The following is a 17597-nucleotide window of genomic DNA, read 5'->3' on the forward strand; positions in this document are numbered from 1 at the left end:
AGTATAGGAATTGGAAAATGGTGCTGCAGCTGTGTAAGTCTTTGGTTAGGCTGCAATTGGAGTATTGTGTACAATTCTGATACAGTAAGAAGTCTCACAACACCAGGTTAAAGTCTAATTGTTCTTTTTGATAGCTACTTCTTACTGTGTTTATTCCAGTCCAGTTGACATACAATTCTGATAGCAGACTACCAGATGTTGATGCATTGGAAAGGGTGCAGAAGAGATTTACCAGGATGTTGCCCTGGTTTGGAGGATATTGAGAAAGATTGAACAAACTTGGGTCGTTTTTATTGGAGTGTCGGAGGATAAGGGGGGGACCTGATAGAGGTTTACAAGATTATGACAGGCTTGGATAGAGTGGATAGTCAGAGTCTTTTTCCCAGGGCAGAAGGGTCAATTACTCGGTGCCATAGGTTGAAAGTGGAGGGGGGCAGTTTAAAGGAGATGTAAGAGGCATGTTTTTCACATAGAGGGTGGTGAATGACTGGAACACGCTGCTGGAGAAGGTGGTGGAAGAAGATTCTACCACAACATTCAAGAGACATCAGGATAAATATACAAATAGGCAGCAAATAGAGGGATACGGACCCCGTAGAGTCAAGAAAATATTAGATTAGAGAGGCATCTATGTCAGCACAGACATGATGGGCCAAAGAGCCTATTCTTGTGCTGTATTGTTCTTTGTTCAGGTAGGGTAGATAGAAAAACCCCAGATGACAAATGTGGCATAGAATCCATACAATGCAGAAGGAGGCCATTTGGCCCATCGAGTTCACACCTATTGTCCAACAGAGCATCCAACGCAGGTCCCCACCCTCTGCCCTATCCCCGAAACACACGCATTTACCCCACTAATCCCCCTAAACTATCTATCTAGGGACACTATGATGAAATTTAGCATGGCCAATCCCCCTAAACTGCACAGCTAGGGACACTAGGGGACAATTTAGTTTGGCCAATCCACCTACCCTGCACATCTTTGGACACTAAGGGGCAATGTGGCAATGTCAATCCACATAACCTACACATCTTTGGACATTAAGAGGCAATTTACTATGGCCAATCCACTAACCTTCACATTTTTGGACACTAAGGGGCAATTTTACACGGCCAATGCACCTAAACTACACATCTTTGGACTGCGGGAGGAAACCGGAACACCCGGAGGAAACCCACAGAAACATGGGGAGAACGTGCAGGCTCTACACAGACAGTCACCCAAGGCTGGAATTGAACCCGGTGCTGTGAGGCAGCCATGTAACCACTGTGCCACCATGCCACCCATGAAAGAAATCGATATGCATACTTTTCATCACCCCAACACCCCCCAAGCACTTTATTGTCAATTGATTACTTTTGAAGTGTTATGTGAGAAACATAACAACCAATTTGCACACAGCAAGCTCACACAGATAGTAACCAATAGAGGTGTTTTACTGTTATTACCTGAAGGGTTATACAACAGGAGGACTTGCCAGCTCACCTCTGAAACGTGCTGTGTGCACTTTACTTTACTTCACTTGCCCTTGCTTTATGTGTGAATCAATTCAGTCACACCAGAAGGAAAAAAAAACTACACGGATGGAAATCAGTGGATTTGTGGCAACACTGTGCAGGGCAATGGTCAACAAAGTATCTCATGGGCCACACTCAGAACCCAGATATGCCACACTTGGCCCCCTGGGTCACTAGTGGCCCACCACTGACTCTATCTGTTCAATCTAGGTTACTATTGCCTCGTTAGGTGTACCTGACTCTCATGACCGAAAGGGTTAATGATCATACAAGTTTAAAGGTCACGTAAGCTGCTATGAGAACAAAAAAGGTACAAGTCTTCATAGATAAGCATCAAGGTCTTTAGTCTGAGAGAATTCATTCAATCCGACATCTGGAACTGGAATAAGGGAGTGATATCCACAGACACCGAAACAAACTGGGCCATCAATAATAACTTGGGACAATGCTGAATTAGGTCAACTAACAGATTAAATATTAATGCTGATTGGATATTATAATTAAGCAAGCATGAGGTGATTGTGATTGGTTTTAATACCAGTACCTTATGAATGATGTAACCTTAATCATAGAATCAGAGATTCCTTACAGTATAGAAGGAGGCCATTTGGCCCATCAAGTCTATACCGACCACAATCCTACCTAGCCCCTATTCCCATAACCCCTCATTTACGCTGCTAATTCCCCTAACACTACGGTCAATTTAGCATGGCCAATCAACCCAATCCGCACATCTTTAGAGTGTGGCAGGAAACCAGTGCACCCAGAAGAAACCCACGCAGACACGGGGGAGAAAGTGCAAACTCCGCACACTGACCTGAGGCCGGAATTGAACCTGCATCCCCAGTGAGTCAGTAGTGCTAACCACTGTGCCATCAATAATAAGTGTGAATTGATAGAATTAGTTCCTATACCTTGATTGGTGTTTGGCTAATTACTGGTGCTCGGATTTGAAACTATAATTGCTCATGTATTCTGGGCTCTGGCTAGTTACAGACTGTGAGCTGTGGCTTTCCAGCGTCCTCGCTATAGTTTGATTAGAAATATCTGTTTAAGAGAACTCTGCGACTTGGTCTGGTCACTGGAAGGGTAGAGTTGTGATCAATTAAAAGTCTGACAACAGAGTCCACGACAGAGGATTCCAAAATAGGGTGAGTCGCAACAGAAGCAATGGTGACAACATGAGGAAAAGCATATTTTGTTAACACAGTGACTGGCTGGAATCTGGAATGCACTGCCTGAGAGCGCGGTGGATGCAGATTCAATTGTGGCTTTCAAAAGAGAATGGGATAAACATCTCGAATGTATCTGCAGGGCTCCAACAAAAGTCTGGGGAGCTGATTTGCTCTTGCACAGAACCAGCAGGGATAGGATTCTTGTGCTGCAACAATTCTATGCTTCCCTGAAAACATGGCCTCGCTGGCAGAATAATTCCTTCGCCAGGGAAAAAACAACGTCAAGAAAAAAGAAGGGGAAGCTGAGGAATAAAGAGAGAAATGAAACAGTTATTGGACTTTGGCGCTATGGTGGCAAGTGGTTAGCACTGCTGCCTCACACCGCCAGGGACCCGGATTCAATTCCAGGCTTGGGTCACTGTCTGTGTGGAGTCTGCACATTCCCCCCGTGTCTGCATGGGTTTCCTCCGAGTGTTCCAGTTTCCTCCCACAACCCGAAAGATGTGCTGGTTAGGTGCATTGGTTGTGTAAAATTCCCCCTCAGTGTACCCGAACAGGCGCCGGAGTGTGGCGACTAGGGGATTTTCACAGTTACTGCATTGCAGTGTTAATGTAAGCCTATTTGTGACACGAATAAATAAACTTTAAACTGTAATTCTCCCTCAGTGCGCCCAACAAGGCACCAGAGTGTGGTGACTGAGGGATTTTCACAGTGACTGAACTGCAATGTTAATGCATGCTTACTTATGACACCAATAAATAAACTTTTAACTTTAAATTCTCCCTCAGTGTACCCAAACAGGTGCCAAAGTGTGGAGACTAGGGTATTTTCACAGTGACTGCATTGCCGTATTAAGGTAAGGCTACTTATGACACTAGTAAATAAGCTTTTAAACTTATTTTGAAATGACTTTAAGCTCTGGATGGTGAGAACGATAATCTGGAACCCTCTGGTTTTACGCTGTTGAAAGGATTGTCTATGCAATTGAGGGGAGGAGGCTCACGATGATAAGCAGTAAGTCGGATTGAAGAATTAAGATGGCATTACAATCTTCCAGGTCCAGCTTTGCAGATAACTATATATATATATATATGCATATCGCGTTATTTTTAATGAGGCAAAGCATAGATAAACACGCTGCAGAGACTTTTATAGTATCAGCGACAACGCAAGGTAAGTAAATACCATCAGAGTGCTCCACAAGCCTCAAATTATTCATGAGCTTGTTTCCTTCGCGTCTGACTTACTGGCATAGTCTGGCTTCCGTGCAGGCTGTTAATGGCTGCCTGGGCTTCTGCGTGAGAGGAATATTTTACAAAAGCACAGCCTGGGAGGAGAGGGGGAAAAAAAAACAAGAGACAAGAAAGCAGAGAAAATTATCTGGTAGCGAGATTATTGCTCATGATGCCCCACTCTCTTGGTGTCCAAGGAAACCATAATCGCGACGCATGACGGTGAGTTACCAATCCCCTCTACAGCCCAGGGACGGGCCATTCGGCCCAACTGCTCCATTCTTACCACGTATGCACCGTTGCCATCTCCTGTTAATACCTCTTCATTTAACCCCATTAGCGTAAACCTACTTTTCCTTGATCTGGAGATGCCGGCTGGGGTGAAAACAGCCAGAAATCTCACAACACCAGGTTAAAGTCCAACAGGTTTATTTGGAATCACGAGCTTTCGGAGCGCTGCTCCTTCATCAGGTGACCCTTTGACAAAGGGTCATGTGCACTCAAAACGTTGGCCTTTATCTCCTGAGATTTTCCAGCATTTTCTCTGTTGGGTTGGGCCATATAAATAGTCTGGGAGAAGCGCAGGTCAGTGGGTGGGGCCACTCATCTGATGAAGGAGCAGTGCTCCGCAAGCTCGTGATTCCAAAAATAACCTGTTGGACTTTAACCTGGTGTTGTGAGACTTCTCATTGGACTACTTTCTCTTGGGACGTTTATCTATGTTATTCACCTCAACCAACCTAGGTGGTAGCAAGTTCCACACAAAAGGGCGAATCCCTGGGTGTAATTTTCCCACCCTGCCCGCCACAGGAATCGTAATGGGCAGGACAGAAAATTTGGCCGGAACGTGCCAAGTTCTGTTGACCTCGGGCAGGACTTTATGGTTCCAGGATGAGCAATGCTGTAAAAACCCACCCACTATTTATATTCATAACCCTCGCCTACAAGAAGAGACATTTCCTCCATATCTCTTTGGACATCCTGCAACCTTCTATAGAAAAGAATGCAGCATATGGGAGAATATCGGTTAACGGCGATATCAACTTAACCCGTTGAATAGCAGACTTATTCACCTTACTGAACGAGTGCTAGGCTTTGAGCATTTCTACTTAACCTTTAATGGCATTACCATCACTGAAATACACTCCCGCCCATCCCCGATTCCCCCACCTCAACCTCCTCCCTCCCCAGATCAAAATCTTGGGTTACTATTGATCAGAATACTAACTGGTCCAGCCACATCTATTTTATTTTGCACCTTTTGTTTCTTTATTGTCTTTATTTTTCTTCCCGCCCCCACTCTTTCCCCCTATTTTATCCCCCTTCCCTTATCTTTTCTCCCCCTTTGCTTCCCCTTGCCCCCCACTTTTGCTCAATTTTGCCTCTCTCCTCCCTCCCCCATACATCTTCATCTGCCACAGTTTCCCCTCTGATTTCAGCTTCTCTGCTGTTTAGTCTTGTATTCTCTCTACGGGCTGGTTTTTGTGACTATGACTCATCTGTCGTTCCCTCCTCCTGCAGGATAAATATCTCCCACTTTCTGTGCCTTGGCAAAGGGTCATCTGGACTCGAAACATCAGCTCTTTTCTCTCCTTACAGATGCTGCCCAGACCTGCTGAGATTTTCCAACATTTTCTCTATTGGTTTGAGCTTTATACATAGTCAAGGAAAAGTGCAGGTCAGAGGGCTGGGTTTTCTGGGGACAGTCAATCACACTCAGGCTTCCCACTATCTGAAAGACAAGAGAGGAGTGTGATGGAATACTCCCCACTTGCCTGAGCAAGTGTAGTCCCAACAACACCCATTAGGTTGACACTCTATCCATTAAAATAACCATTCACTCCTTCCACCACTGGATCCCAGTGGCAGTAGTGTGCAATGTGCCCTGCAGCAACTCATGAAGGTTACCGCAGCAACACCTTTCAATGCCCCCCCACCCCCACCTTCCTCCGCTCAACACGTCTCTACCCTGGGGAGGGTCCCAAGGAGTTTCACGTGAACGTTTGCAGGAATGAAAAGCTTGACGTTCAAGAAGGATTTGAGGACTCTGGGTCTGTACTCGATAGACTTCAGAAGGATGAAGTGGGATCTCATTGAAACTTACTGAAAGGCCTGGATAGAGTGGACATGGGGAAGATGTTTCCATTAGTCAGAGATCCGCGGGCACAGCCTCAGAATAAAGGGACGGCCCTTCAGAACCAGGATGAGGAGGAATTTCTTCAGCCAGAGGGTGGTGAATCTGTGGAATTCATTGCCACAGAGGGCTGTGGAGGCCAAGTCAGTGAGCGTATTCAAGACAAAGGTTCTTGATTGGTGAGAGGATTAAAGATTCTGGGGAAAAGTCTGGAGAATGGGGTTGAGAAATGTATCAATGTGATTGAATGTTGGAGCAGACTCAATGGGCCGAATGGACTAATCTTGCTCCTATATCTTATGATCTGCAAATTCCCCTCCAAGACCCACACCATCCTGCCTTTGAACTACATTGTCGTTCTTTCACTGTTGCCGGATCAGATAGAACCATAGAATCCCTATGGTGCAAAAGGAGGCCATTTGGCCCATCAAGTCAGCACAGACTCTCTGACAGAGCATCTTATCCAGGCAACATCTCTGTAACCTTACACATTCACCCACTAATCTCCCTAACCTACAAATCTTTGGTCACTAAGGGACAATTTAGCATGGCCAATCCAACTAACCTAAGACGTAAGGCCATAAGATATAGAAGCAGAATTAGATCATTCGGCCCATCGAGTCTGCTCCGCCATTCAATCATGGCTGTTAAGTTTCTCAACCCCATTCTCCTGCCTGTTTCCCTGCACATCTTTGAAGTGTGGGCAAAACCGGAAAAGCCCAGAGGAAACCCACACAGACATGAGGAGAATGTGCGCACTCCACACAGTCACTCAAGGTTGGAATCGAACACAAGTCTGTGGCGCTGTGAAGCAGCAGTGCTGACCACTGTGCCCGGAGTATCTGGAAGTCCCTCCCTAACAGCAGTGTGGGTGTACCTACACCACGTGGACTACAGTGATTTATGAAGGCGGCTCACCACCATCTTCTCAAGGACAATTAAGGATGGGCAGGAAACGCTGGCCTAGACAGCGATGCTGACAATATATAAATGAACAAAAGGAAAGTCAACAACTTCAATAGTGGACAATAATGAATCAATCGTTTAATTCATTAGATCCCAGTTTAAATGAGTCTGCTTTTGAATGGGCCTACCTTGCATTAAGTTGATCTTTCTCTAGACTCTAGCTATGACTGTAACACTACATTCTGCACCCTCTCCATACCTACCCCCTATGTACTCTACAAATGTTCTGTCTGTATAGAGTCACAGAGTCATAGAAATATACAGCATGGAAACAGGCCCTACGGCCCAACTCATCCATGCTGACTAGATTTCCTAAACTGGACTAGTCCCATTTGCCTGTGTTTGGCCCACACCCCCCTCAACAGCAATGACTATAACACTACATTCAGCAATCTCTCCTTTCCTTCTCTACTTACAGTATGCTTTGCCTGTGTAGTGTGCAAGAAACAATACTCTTCACTGTATCCCAATGCATGTGACAATAATAAATCAAATCAAATCAAATGAAAGGCATGGTGGCACAGTGGTTAGCACTGTTGCCTTGCAGCGCCAGGGACCCGAGTTCAATTCTCGGCTTGAGTCACTGTCTATGTGGAGTTTGCATGTTCTCCCCGTGTCTGCGTGGGTTTCCTCCAGGTGCTCTGGTTTCCTCCCACAGTCCAACGATGTGCAGGTTAGGTGAATAGGCCCTTTGTGTCAGGGGGACTAGCAAGGTAAATACATAGGCTTATAGGGATAGGGATTGTGGTCAGTGCAAGCTTGATGGCCCAAATGGCCTCCTTCTGCACTGTAAGGAATCTATGAAATCAAATCAAATCGAATTAAATCATATCAAATCAAATAAATAAAAACCCAAAGCTAATCTTGATTCAATAACTAAGCTGGCTAACTCCTGAAATGGTTCACAAAATCAGCAAATTAGTAAGCCATTGTCAATCTTGTCAGTTGTCAATCGCTTGAAGCGACCTAACAATGTGAGGGCGGCACGGTGATTAGCACTGCTACCTCACAGCGCCAGGGACCCAGGTTCAATTCCCAGCTCGGGTCACTGTCTGTGTGGAGTTTGCATATTCTCCCTGTGTCTGTGTGGGTTTCCTCCACATGCTCTGATTTCCTCCCACTGTCCGAGAGACGTACTGGCTAGGGTGCACTGGCTGTGCTAGATACTCCCTCAGTGTCCCCGAACAGGCGCCGGAGTGTGGCGACTACGGGATTTTCACAGTAACTTCATTGCAATGTCGAGGTAAGCTGACTTGTGACATGAATAAATAAAACTTTTAAACTTATTTTGAGATGACTTTAAAGTTCCATAGTGAGAAATATAAACTCGAATGCTCTGGTTTTTCGCTACTGAAATAGAATTGGGGGTGGGCTGGAAGTAAAGAAGTGTAGAAGTGAGACACTGGAGTTAAGGAGGCAGGAGAAGAGGATTTGGAAATATTTGGAAGGGATAGGCTGGACACATTTAGCTGGGTAAGAAGTCTCACCACACCAGGTTAAAGTCTAACAGGTTGATTTGGTAGCACAAGCTTTCAGAGCACTGCTCCTTCAGACACTGCTCCCAACGCCTCTGCTACCAAATAAATCTGTTGGACTTTAACCTGGTGTTGTGAGACTTCTTACTGTACCCACCCAAGTCCAACACCAACATCTCCACACCATCACATTGAGCTGGACAGAGTTAAAGTTAAATTTATTAGTCACAAGTAGGCTTACATTAACAATGCAATGAAGTTACTGTGAAATTCCACAGTTGCCACACTCTGGCACATGTACGGGTCGATACAACTAACTAGCACGTCTTTTAGACTGTGGGAGGAAACTGGAGCATCTGGAGGAAACCCATGCAGACATGGGGGAAAACATGTAAACAAACAGTGATCCAAGCTAGGAATCAAACCGGGTCCCTGGCAATGCGAGGCAGCAGTGCTAACCACTGTGCCACCATGAGTGTGTGAAGTGGGAGATACAGAAATGAAAGGTGACGTAAGCTTACTTACGATATTAATAGATAAACATTAAAATTTATACTATGTCCCTGTTTTCGGGTTAACTTGCTAACCTTGTCTACACAACGTCTGGCTGGTGCTCAAATCCAAGTTGGGTAGTAAGTGGAGACAGCCTGTTGAAGGCAGATAGGGGTAGAAAGGGGATGACTAACCTTTGCTGGTTCCGTCTGGTCCTCGGAGAATGGTGCACTCTTCAATTGAGCCGAAGGATTCGAATAATCTCCTGACATCGTCCTCTGTTTGCTGTTTACCCAGCATGCCCACAAAGAGCTTTCTGTCTTCTGAAACAAAGAAAGGACATCTTAATCCTCTGGGGAGCCAATGGCCGTTGTGCATTTGTAAACAACCACCAGCATCGCATTCATCACCAAGTTGGAGACATGGGGAGAATTCCCGCAAATCCTGCCAGTCCCATTGTGGCAAGAGGTGAGGGAAAGATCTGTAATGTGGATGGGAGGGGGAGACTATTGGCCCAATAATGCCATCATTGTGGAATCGAAATTCAATTAATAATGAGGGAATTAACTGTATGTGATGACTTCCAGTCAGGCAAATGTTGTTGGCCTGTTGGAGTATGAGCTCCCTGATTGTGTCCTTGGCAATGCCTGGAAAATTATAACCAACAATGAAATCTCCCTACATAGAAGATAGTAACTGCAGGTTATTGATAAATGGATGGCGTTCGCCACTGGTAATATATCTTTCATATTTATATTTTGAATATTTGTAACTGTTTTTGTATTAACGTATTTGCCAGAGACAAAAGAAATCCTTGATTGAGTCCACATCAAAAAATGCCCCTGTTTGAGTCCTAATTGATAGCCCAATCAGGGAGCCGCATATTCCCTATTTAAAGCAGGTGTGTCAGTCTCTCTGCCTGCTGAAGCAGGGCGCACATACACACACACTCTGTTGATTGATATATGTTGTAAATAAAGAAACCTTTGGTGACAGGACCTTCATCTCCATGGAGTTATTAGACTGTGCAAATAAAACTAGCATTTGCCTCTCTCATAACGTCCCAGTGCAAGAGGAGGCCATTTGGTCCATTGATTCTGCACAGACCCTCTGACAGAGTAATGATTCATACACCCACACTTAAGCTGCAAGATGATTGCTCTCTTGGCAGAGGCAATGTGTGAAGTGTGGCAGTGTCGGGGGACAACTTGGGTCCGATATTCTGATGAGGCGTTCATTGAAGGTCACTGCAGGAAGGGAGCAGAGTTCACTAACCTTAGGGAGCTGTGCAATCTCACTAACACATACACAAGCGAAGATAGTGCGGCATGGTGGCACAGTGGTTAGCAATACTGTCTCACAGCACCAGGAACATGGCTTCCGTTCCAGCCTCAGGTCATTGTCTGTGTGCATCTGGCATGCTTTCCCCATGTTTGCGTGGTGCTCCAGTTTCCTCCCACAGTCCAAAAATGTGCAGATAAGGTGGATTGGCCATGCTAAATTGATCCTAATTATCCAAAGATGAGTAGATTAGGTGTATTGGCCATGCTAAATTGCCCCTAAGTGTCCAACGCTATGTATTTTAGATGGATAGGCCATGCTAAATTGCCCCTTATTGTCCAAAGACCTGCAGGTTAAGTGGAATGGCCATGCTAAGTTGCCCCTTATTGTCCAAAGATGTGTAGATTAGGGGGATCGGCCATGATAAATCGCCCCTTATTGTCCAATGATGTGTAGATGAGGTGGGTTGACCTTACTAAATTGCCCTTTACCGTCCAACGATGTGTATGTTAGTTGGATTGGCCATGCTAAATTGCCCCTTAGTGTCCAAAGGTGAGCAGGTTAGGTGGATTGGCCATGCTAAATTGCCCTTTAGCATCCAAAGATGTGCAGGTTAGGTGGATTGGCCATGCTAAACTGTCCCTTAGTGTCCCAAGATGTGCAGTTTCTGTGGATTAGCCATGCAAAGTTGATCCTTAGTTTCAGGCGGGGATTAGCATGGTAAATACATGGAGTTATGGGGATAAGGCCTGGGTGGGATTATTGTTCTGCACTGTCGGGATTTAATGATGATCCAGCCTCCACAGCCCTTTGTGATAACGAATTCCACAGATTCCCTATCCCCTGAGGGAAAAAATTCCTCCTCATCTCTCATAGTTTCATGCACACCTTGACTCGGGTCTGCATTCTGACTGGCGACAATTATTCCCAGCACCTTGGCGAGGGGTTTAGCCGCAAGATATTAAAGCTTCTTTTAAAAAAAACCTAAACTCTTGCCTGGTGAAGCCGTGCAGGATTCCAGTATGTTATTCATGAACCAAGAGAGGACACGTATGCATAAAAATTATTTTCACTTCTACAGTTTTATTATCAAAATATCTTCCACTTTTGTCATGTGTTTCACAAGAGGCCACACAATGGCTTGTGATGGACCACAAACTGGGTCAGTCAAGAGTTTTCCTGGAAACATGTACCAATTACTGTTACCAAAGTACAGAGGAACTGTTCTCATTCAACCAGATAATAACCTGTTCATGGTCGGCACAGTTGATAAAGATGCAGAGGGTATTGTTGGAAGAACTTCCTGACTGAAATCATAGAATCGTAGAACCCCTACCATGCAGAAGGAGGCCATTTGGCCCATTGAGGCTGCACTGACCACAATCCCACCCAGGTGGACCTTCTCATTCAATGACCAGAATCTTACCGCCCCCGTTCATGCCAATGGGATTTTGCCGTCTCGCCACAGTGAACGGAAATTTGGCTTGCTTCCAAATTCTCCGACCTCACCGCAGTGGGAATGTGGTGTCATCGGGTGGTAAGATCACGTCCAACATAGAATCTGTACAATACAAAAGGAGGCCATTCGGCCCATCAAGCCTGTACCGACCACAATTCCATCCAGACCCTACTCCCGTACATTTACTCTGCTAATCCCCCTGACACCAAGGGACAATTTAGCATGGCCAATCCACCTAACCCGTACATCTTTCGGACTGTGGGAGGAAACCGGAGCGCCTGGAGGAAACCCATGCAGACACTGGGAGAACGCGCAAACTCCACAGAGACAGTAACCGAGGCCAGAATCGAACCTGGGGCCCTGGCGCTTTGAGGCAACAGCGCTGACGACTGTGCCACTGTGAAGCCCTGTATTGAATGTACTGTGGACAGAGGGTGTGAGGGCAGTGAGCAGACTAAAGTATCTCCCTCTCTCGTTCTCTCTGTACCTGAGACAACTGCGTATACCCTGTGGACCCCAGGGTCACTGATGGGCAGCCTGATCTACCCAGTTTTGTGTCACCCCTCTGCAGAGAGGTCACACTGTTCTGTCGCTGTGGTAACAGCAACACCTTAATGCCAACCTGTCAGAGGAAGTCAGGTCCTGACGATGACGCTCCCATGTCTGTCAGCTGCAAGAGACCCAAACATAAACCTTCCGAACTTAATTCATTAGCCAGCTTTAGAACTAGATGACTCTAACGACTTCAGTCAGACCATTGAGGTTGGCCTATTGGAATATGAACTCCCTGATTAAGGAGTCAATTGTTGGGCCAAATCAGGAAGTCCTTTCCTTGTATCTAACCAGGAGTGTCAGTTCCTCTGGCACTCCCGAGGGTAGACTGCAGACTGATACCACCCTGTGTACTGCTGTTGGAATTGTAAACTAAAGGAACTCTGGTGAAGGGGACTTCTGCCTCCGAATTCTCTGCTGGTTTTACTTTGTCCACAATGTTCTTATCGCCTTGTTTGTTTAATAGTAAGCATGGTGCACTAATTATCCACAGATAATTACATTAAATGAAAACTAGCAATAGAAGGCACCTCTCAAGTATAAACAGCCCCTGCACTATCAAGATAAATGAAAAAAAAACAACAGCTGATGGGTTGTTTAGCCGCGGCATTATCTTTGGTGACAGATCAAAGAACAGTTATTATCCAGCTGCTACAGAAACCGGCAACGTCACGACTTTAATCAAGAGTTGTGCGTCAATTCATTGGGCTGTCATCAGAAGGCGTGACATTATTGCATCAAAACATCTTTCTTCCTCCACCATCCTCAACCGAGCTGTTATCTCAGGTTGCTGAGAACTTTTTAGGCACACCCTCGATGGGTTTGTTGTTTGGGCCAAACATTTGCTTTGCGTGGGGTGGGATGGACAGGAAGCGGGGATGTTTCCAGAAGGGGACGGGGATGGGCATGGGGGTGGTAAGGAGGGGGCAGGCACTCTTAATTAACATGGACATGGGTTGAACCATGGGTAGTGGGCAGTCTCTTAAAGACAGAGGGCCAATCAGAAGGTATCCAGCTTGTTAGGGGAAACAGGCAGCACAGTGGCACAGGGACCCAGGTTCAATTCCTGGACTTGGGTCACTGTCTGTGTGAAGTTTGCATGTTCACCCCCGTGTCTGTGTGGGTTTCCTCTGTGTGCTCTGGTTTCCAAAAATGTGCAAGTTAGGTGGATTGGCCATGATAAATTGCCTCTTAGTGTACAGATGTGTAGGTTAGGAGGATTGGTCATGCTAAATTGCCCATTGGTGTCCAAAGATGTGCAGTTTAGATGGATTGGTCATGCTAAATTGCCCCTTAGTGTCCAAAGATGTACAGGTTAGGGGGATTGGCCTTGTTAAATTGTCCCTTAGTGTCTCTGGACAGGTGCCAGAGTGTGGCGACTAGGGGATTTTCACAATAACTTCATTGCACTGTTAATGTAAGCTTACTTATGACACTAAAAAATAAACTTTAACTTTATTACCATTGCTGAAAGCTCCATATCATCATCCTGTGGGTTACCACTGATCTGGAACTGAACTGAGCCAACATTATAGATACTGTGGCAAAAGGGAGGGAATTCTGAGATGAGTAATTCACTCCCACTAACTACAAGATACAAGTCAAAAGTATGGTGGCACATTCTCTTTGTCCAGATTAGTGAGGCTCTAACCGCACTCATGAAGCTCAATAACATTCAGGGCAAAGCAGCCCTCTTGACTGACAAGTCATCCAGTACCTTTTACACTCACTCCTTCCATCTCTGTTTCACAGTGGCAGCAAGGTGTACCAGCTACAAGATGCATTGTAGCGGATGTCAGTTTAGCTCAGTTGGCTGGACAACTGGTTATTGATGCAGAGTGGTGCCAACAGCATGGGTTCAATTCCCGCACTGGTTAAGGTTATTAACAAATGACCTGCCTGCCTTTTCATCCTTGCCCCTTGCCTGAGATGTGGTGATCCTCAGGTTAAATCATCACCAGTCACAGCCTGTGGTCATCTGGGATTGTAGTGACTTTACCTGCAATATAGCAACTCACCAAGGCGCCTTTGGCAGCACCTTTCAAGACCTGTGATCTCTACCACTGAGAAGGACAAGAGCAGTACCCCTCCAAGTCACTCACCATCCTGACTTGGAAATCTATCGCTGTTTCTTCACTGTCGAAATCTGGGGACTCCCACCCCTAACAGCACAATGGGTGTACCTACATCACATAGGCTGCAGCTGTTCAAGAAGATAGTTCACCACCACCCTCTCGAGAACAGTTAGGGATGGGGAATAAATGCTGGACCGAGCCAGTGATGCCCACATCACTGAATACAAATAAATCATTTCATCCCTTACTTTTTTTTTCATTCATGGAACATGGGTGTCGCTGGCTGGCCAGCATTTGTTGCCCATCCCTAGTTGCCCTTGTTTAGAGGGCAGTTGAGAGTCAACCACGTTGCTGTGTCTCTGGAGTCACATGTAGGCCAGACCAGGTAAAGACGGCAGATTTCCTTCCCTAAAGGAAATTAGTGACCCAGATGGGGTTTTTCCTGGCAATGGTTTCATGGTCATTGGTAGATTCTTAATTCCAGATTTTTTTTATTGAATTCAAATGCCACCATGGTGGGATTCGAACCCAGATCTCTGGAACATTAGCGTGTTTCTGCATTAATAATCTAGCGATAATACCACCAGGCCATTGCCTCCCCTCTTACTGTCATCCAAACAATGAACCATAGCTTGTCATCTAAGTTACATTTCAGAAATGTAACCTAAACAAAAATATACACATGATTTAACTTGATTTTTAAAAAGATTGAAGTGATTTCTTTCCAGATGTTTTGATAACACATCAACAAAGCATTGCTTGACACGGAGTAATGTTGAAAGGAAAGATTAGACTGGAGGTCTTGTAGAGAGAAAAATACCAGTACCGATTAGATGGCCCAATGGGTCTGAATTGGTACTGTAATGTTTTGTGATTGCAGTGGGCCTCATTTATAGAAGTTAGGAGCAGAAGGAGGCCATTCAGCCCTTCGAGCCTACTCCATCATTCATTATGATCAAGGCTGATCATCCAACTCTGTTCCTGCTTTCCCCCCATATCCCTGATGCCCTTTCACCCCAAGAACTGCATCTAACAAAGAACAAAGAACAGTACCACCAAGCTTGCGCCGATCACATTGTCCTATTTAGGCCAACCACGTGTATCCCTCTATACCCCGCCTGTTCATGTGTCCATCCAGTTAAATCTTAAACATCTAATGTATGTGCCTCAATCACCTTACTTGGCAGTACATTCCAGACCCCTGCCACTATCTGAGTAAAACACTTCCCCCGCACATCTCCACTGAACCTTTCCCCCCTTATCTTGCACTTGTGCCCCCTTGTGATTGTCATTTCTACCTTGGGAAAAAGCTTCCAACTGCCCCTCATAATTTTATAAACTTCTATCAGGCCTCTCAGCCTTTTGTCTTTCCAGGGAGAACAATCCCCTTTTTATTCAATCTTTCCTCAGAGCTAATACCCTCCATACCATCCAGCGATGAGGGAGTTAGCTTATGAGGACAGGTTGAGTAGGCTGGGCCTGTACTCATTGGAGTTTAGAAGGTTGAGGGTTGATCTTATAGAGACATATAAGATAATGAAGGAGCTAGACAGGGTAGAAGCAGCGAGGTTATTTCCACTTAGAATGGAAACAAGAACTAGGGGGCACAGCCTCAAAATACGGGAGAGTAAATTTAGAACAGAGTTGAGGAGGAACTTCTTCTCCCAGAGGGTGGAGAATTTGGAAATCTCTGCCCATTGAAGCAGTGGAGGCTACCTCGTTAAATGTGCTTAAGTCACAGATAGATAGATTTTTAACCAATAAGGGAATTTAGGGCTATGGGGAGCAGGTGGGTAAGTCCTACTGAGTTCGACCTCTCCCAGCCTGCTCTTCCTCTGAGCTAGCCTGGCCTTGGTCCCATGCTCATCCCCAGTCTCTACACTTGCTGACCTACTGATCTGATTCCCAACCGCACCCCTCCCCCCCCGCTATACTAGTTTAAACCCACCTGGGAGTAAACATCCCAGCCAGAATATCGGTGCCCCTCCAGTTCAGGCGTAACCCGTTCTTCTTGTACAGGCCCCACCTTCCCTGGAAGACATCCCAGTGATCCACAAACCTGAAGGCCTCCCTCCTGCACCAGTTCTTTAGCCACGTGTCCAGCTGGACTATCTCCCTGTTCCTAGCCTCACGTGACACGGGGAGTAATCCTGAGATTACTACCTAGAGGTCCTGCTTTTTAATGTTCTACCTAACTCTCTCAATTGCTGTTGCAGGACCTCGCTATTCTTTCTATCAATGTCATGCCAATGTGGACGATGACATAGAAATATAGAACATTACAGCGCAGTACAGGCCCTTCGACCCTCAATGCTGTGCCCAGCTATGTCCAATCCCAAGATCAAGCTATCCCATCCCTATCATTCTGGAGTACTCCATGTGCCTATCCAATAACCGCTTGAAAATTCCTAAAGTGTCCGACTCCAGCAGGCAGTGCATTCCACACCCCAACCACTCTCTGAAAGTAAAGAATCTACCTCGGACATCCCTCCTATATCTCCCACCATGGACCTCATAGTTATGTCCCCCTAACATCTGTCTGATTTTCCCCCCAGTTTTGGGATGCTTTGTACTCTCTCAGTGACATCCAGGACCTGGCACCAGGGAGGCAAACTACTATCCTGGAGTCTCTTTCATGGCCACAGAAGTGCCAATCTATGCCCCTGACTATTGAATCCCTGACTACTGTAGCTTTGCCAAGCTTTGTAATCTGTGTAGCAGGGCTAGCTGTGGTGCCTTCGCTCTGGCCACTGCTGTTGCTGTCCCCTGATGGACCTCCCCCCTCATCAGTTCCCAAAACGGCATACTTGCTAGATAGGGGGACAGCCATAGGGGACCCCGGCACTGGCTGCCTACCCCGTCTGGAAGTCACCCATCTATCTTCCTGCACCATAGATGTTGCCACATCTCTGTAGCTATTATCTATAACAATTTCAGCTACTTGTGTGCTCGCCAGTGCTTCCAGCTGCTGCTCTAACCAATCCATCGGTGCGCATCTGTAACTTGATACACTTCCCACAGATGACATTTGAAGTATCCACGATATCCCACATCTTGCAGGAGTAGCATACAACCCTTCCAATCGGCATCTCTCTCCCTCCACTAGTTGTTAGATTAATAACTAAAAATGAAAAAAATCTATTTGATACAGCTCAATAAAAAAGGGAACTAAACTGACACCACTTTGAATGGACTCGAAGATACCATACAGCCCCTCTGCTTTGCCTTTCAGGTAAG

The 17597-nt window shown here is 45.8% G+C and overlaps 1 protein-coding gene across 4 annotated transcripts in view; it reads right to left on the reverse strand.

The window, feature by feature from the left end:
- Nucleotides 1-17597, reverse strand: part of celf6 (CUGBP Elav-like family member 6) — a 691837-nt gene that overhangs the window by 72734 nt on the left and 601506 nt on the right. For 3 of the 4 annotated variants that reach the window (XM_080216156.1, XM_080216158.1, XM_080216155.1), the window contains 2 exons: nucleotides 9188-9316; nucleotides 3942-4021 (listed from right to left, as the gene is read on the reverse strand). In XM_080216156.1, coding sequence (XP_080072282.1) covers nucleotides 3942-4021; nucleotides 9188-9316 — 209 coding nt within the window. The remainder of the gene's footprint in view (nucleotides 1-3941; nucleotides 4022-9187; nucleotides 9317-17597) is intronic. The other variant, XM_080216157.1, reaches the window with a different exon arrangement.

This window comes from Carcharhinus amblyrhynchos, chromosome 32 (assembly GCF_965287045.1).
Source record: "Carcharhinus amblyrhynchos chromosome 32, sCarAmb.v2.hapA, whole genome shotgun sequence".
Classification (NCBI taxonomy): domain Eukaryota; kingdom Metazoa; phylum Chordata; class Chondrichthyes; order Carcharhiniformes; family Carcharhinidae; genus Carcharhinus; species Carcharhinus amblyrhynchos.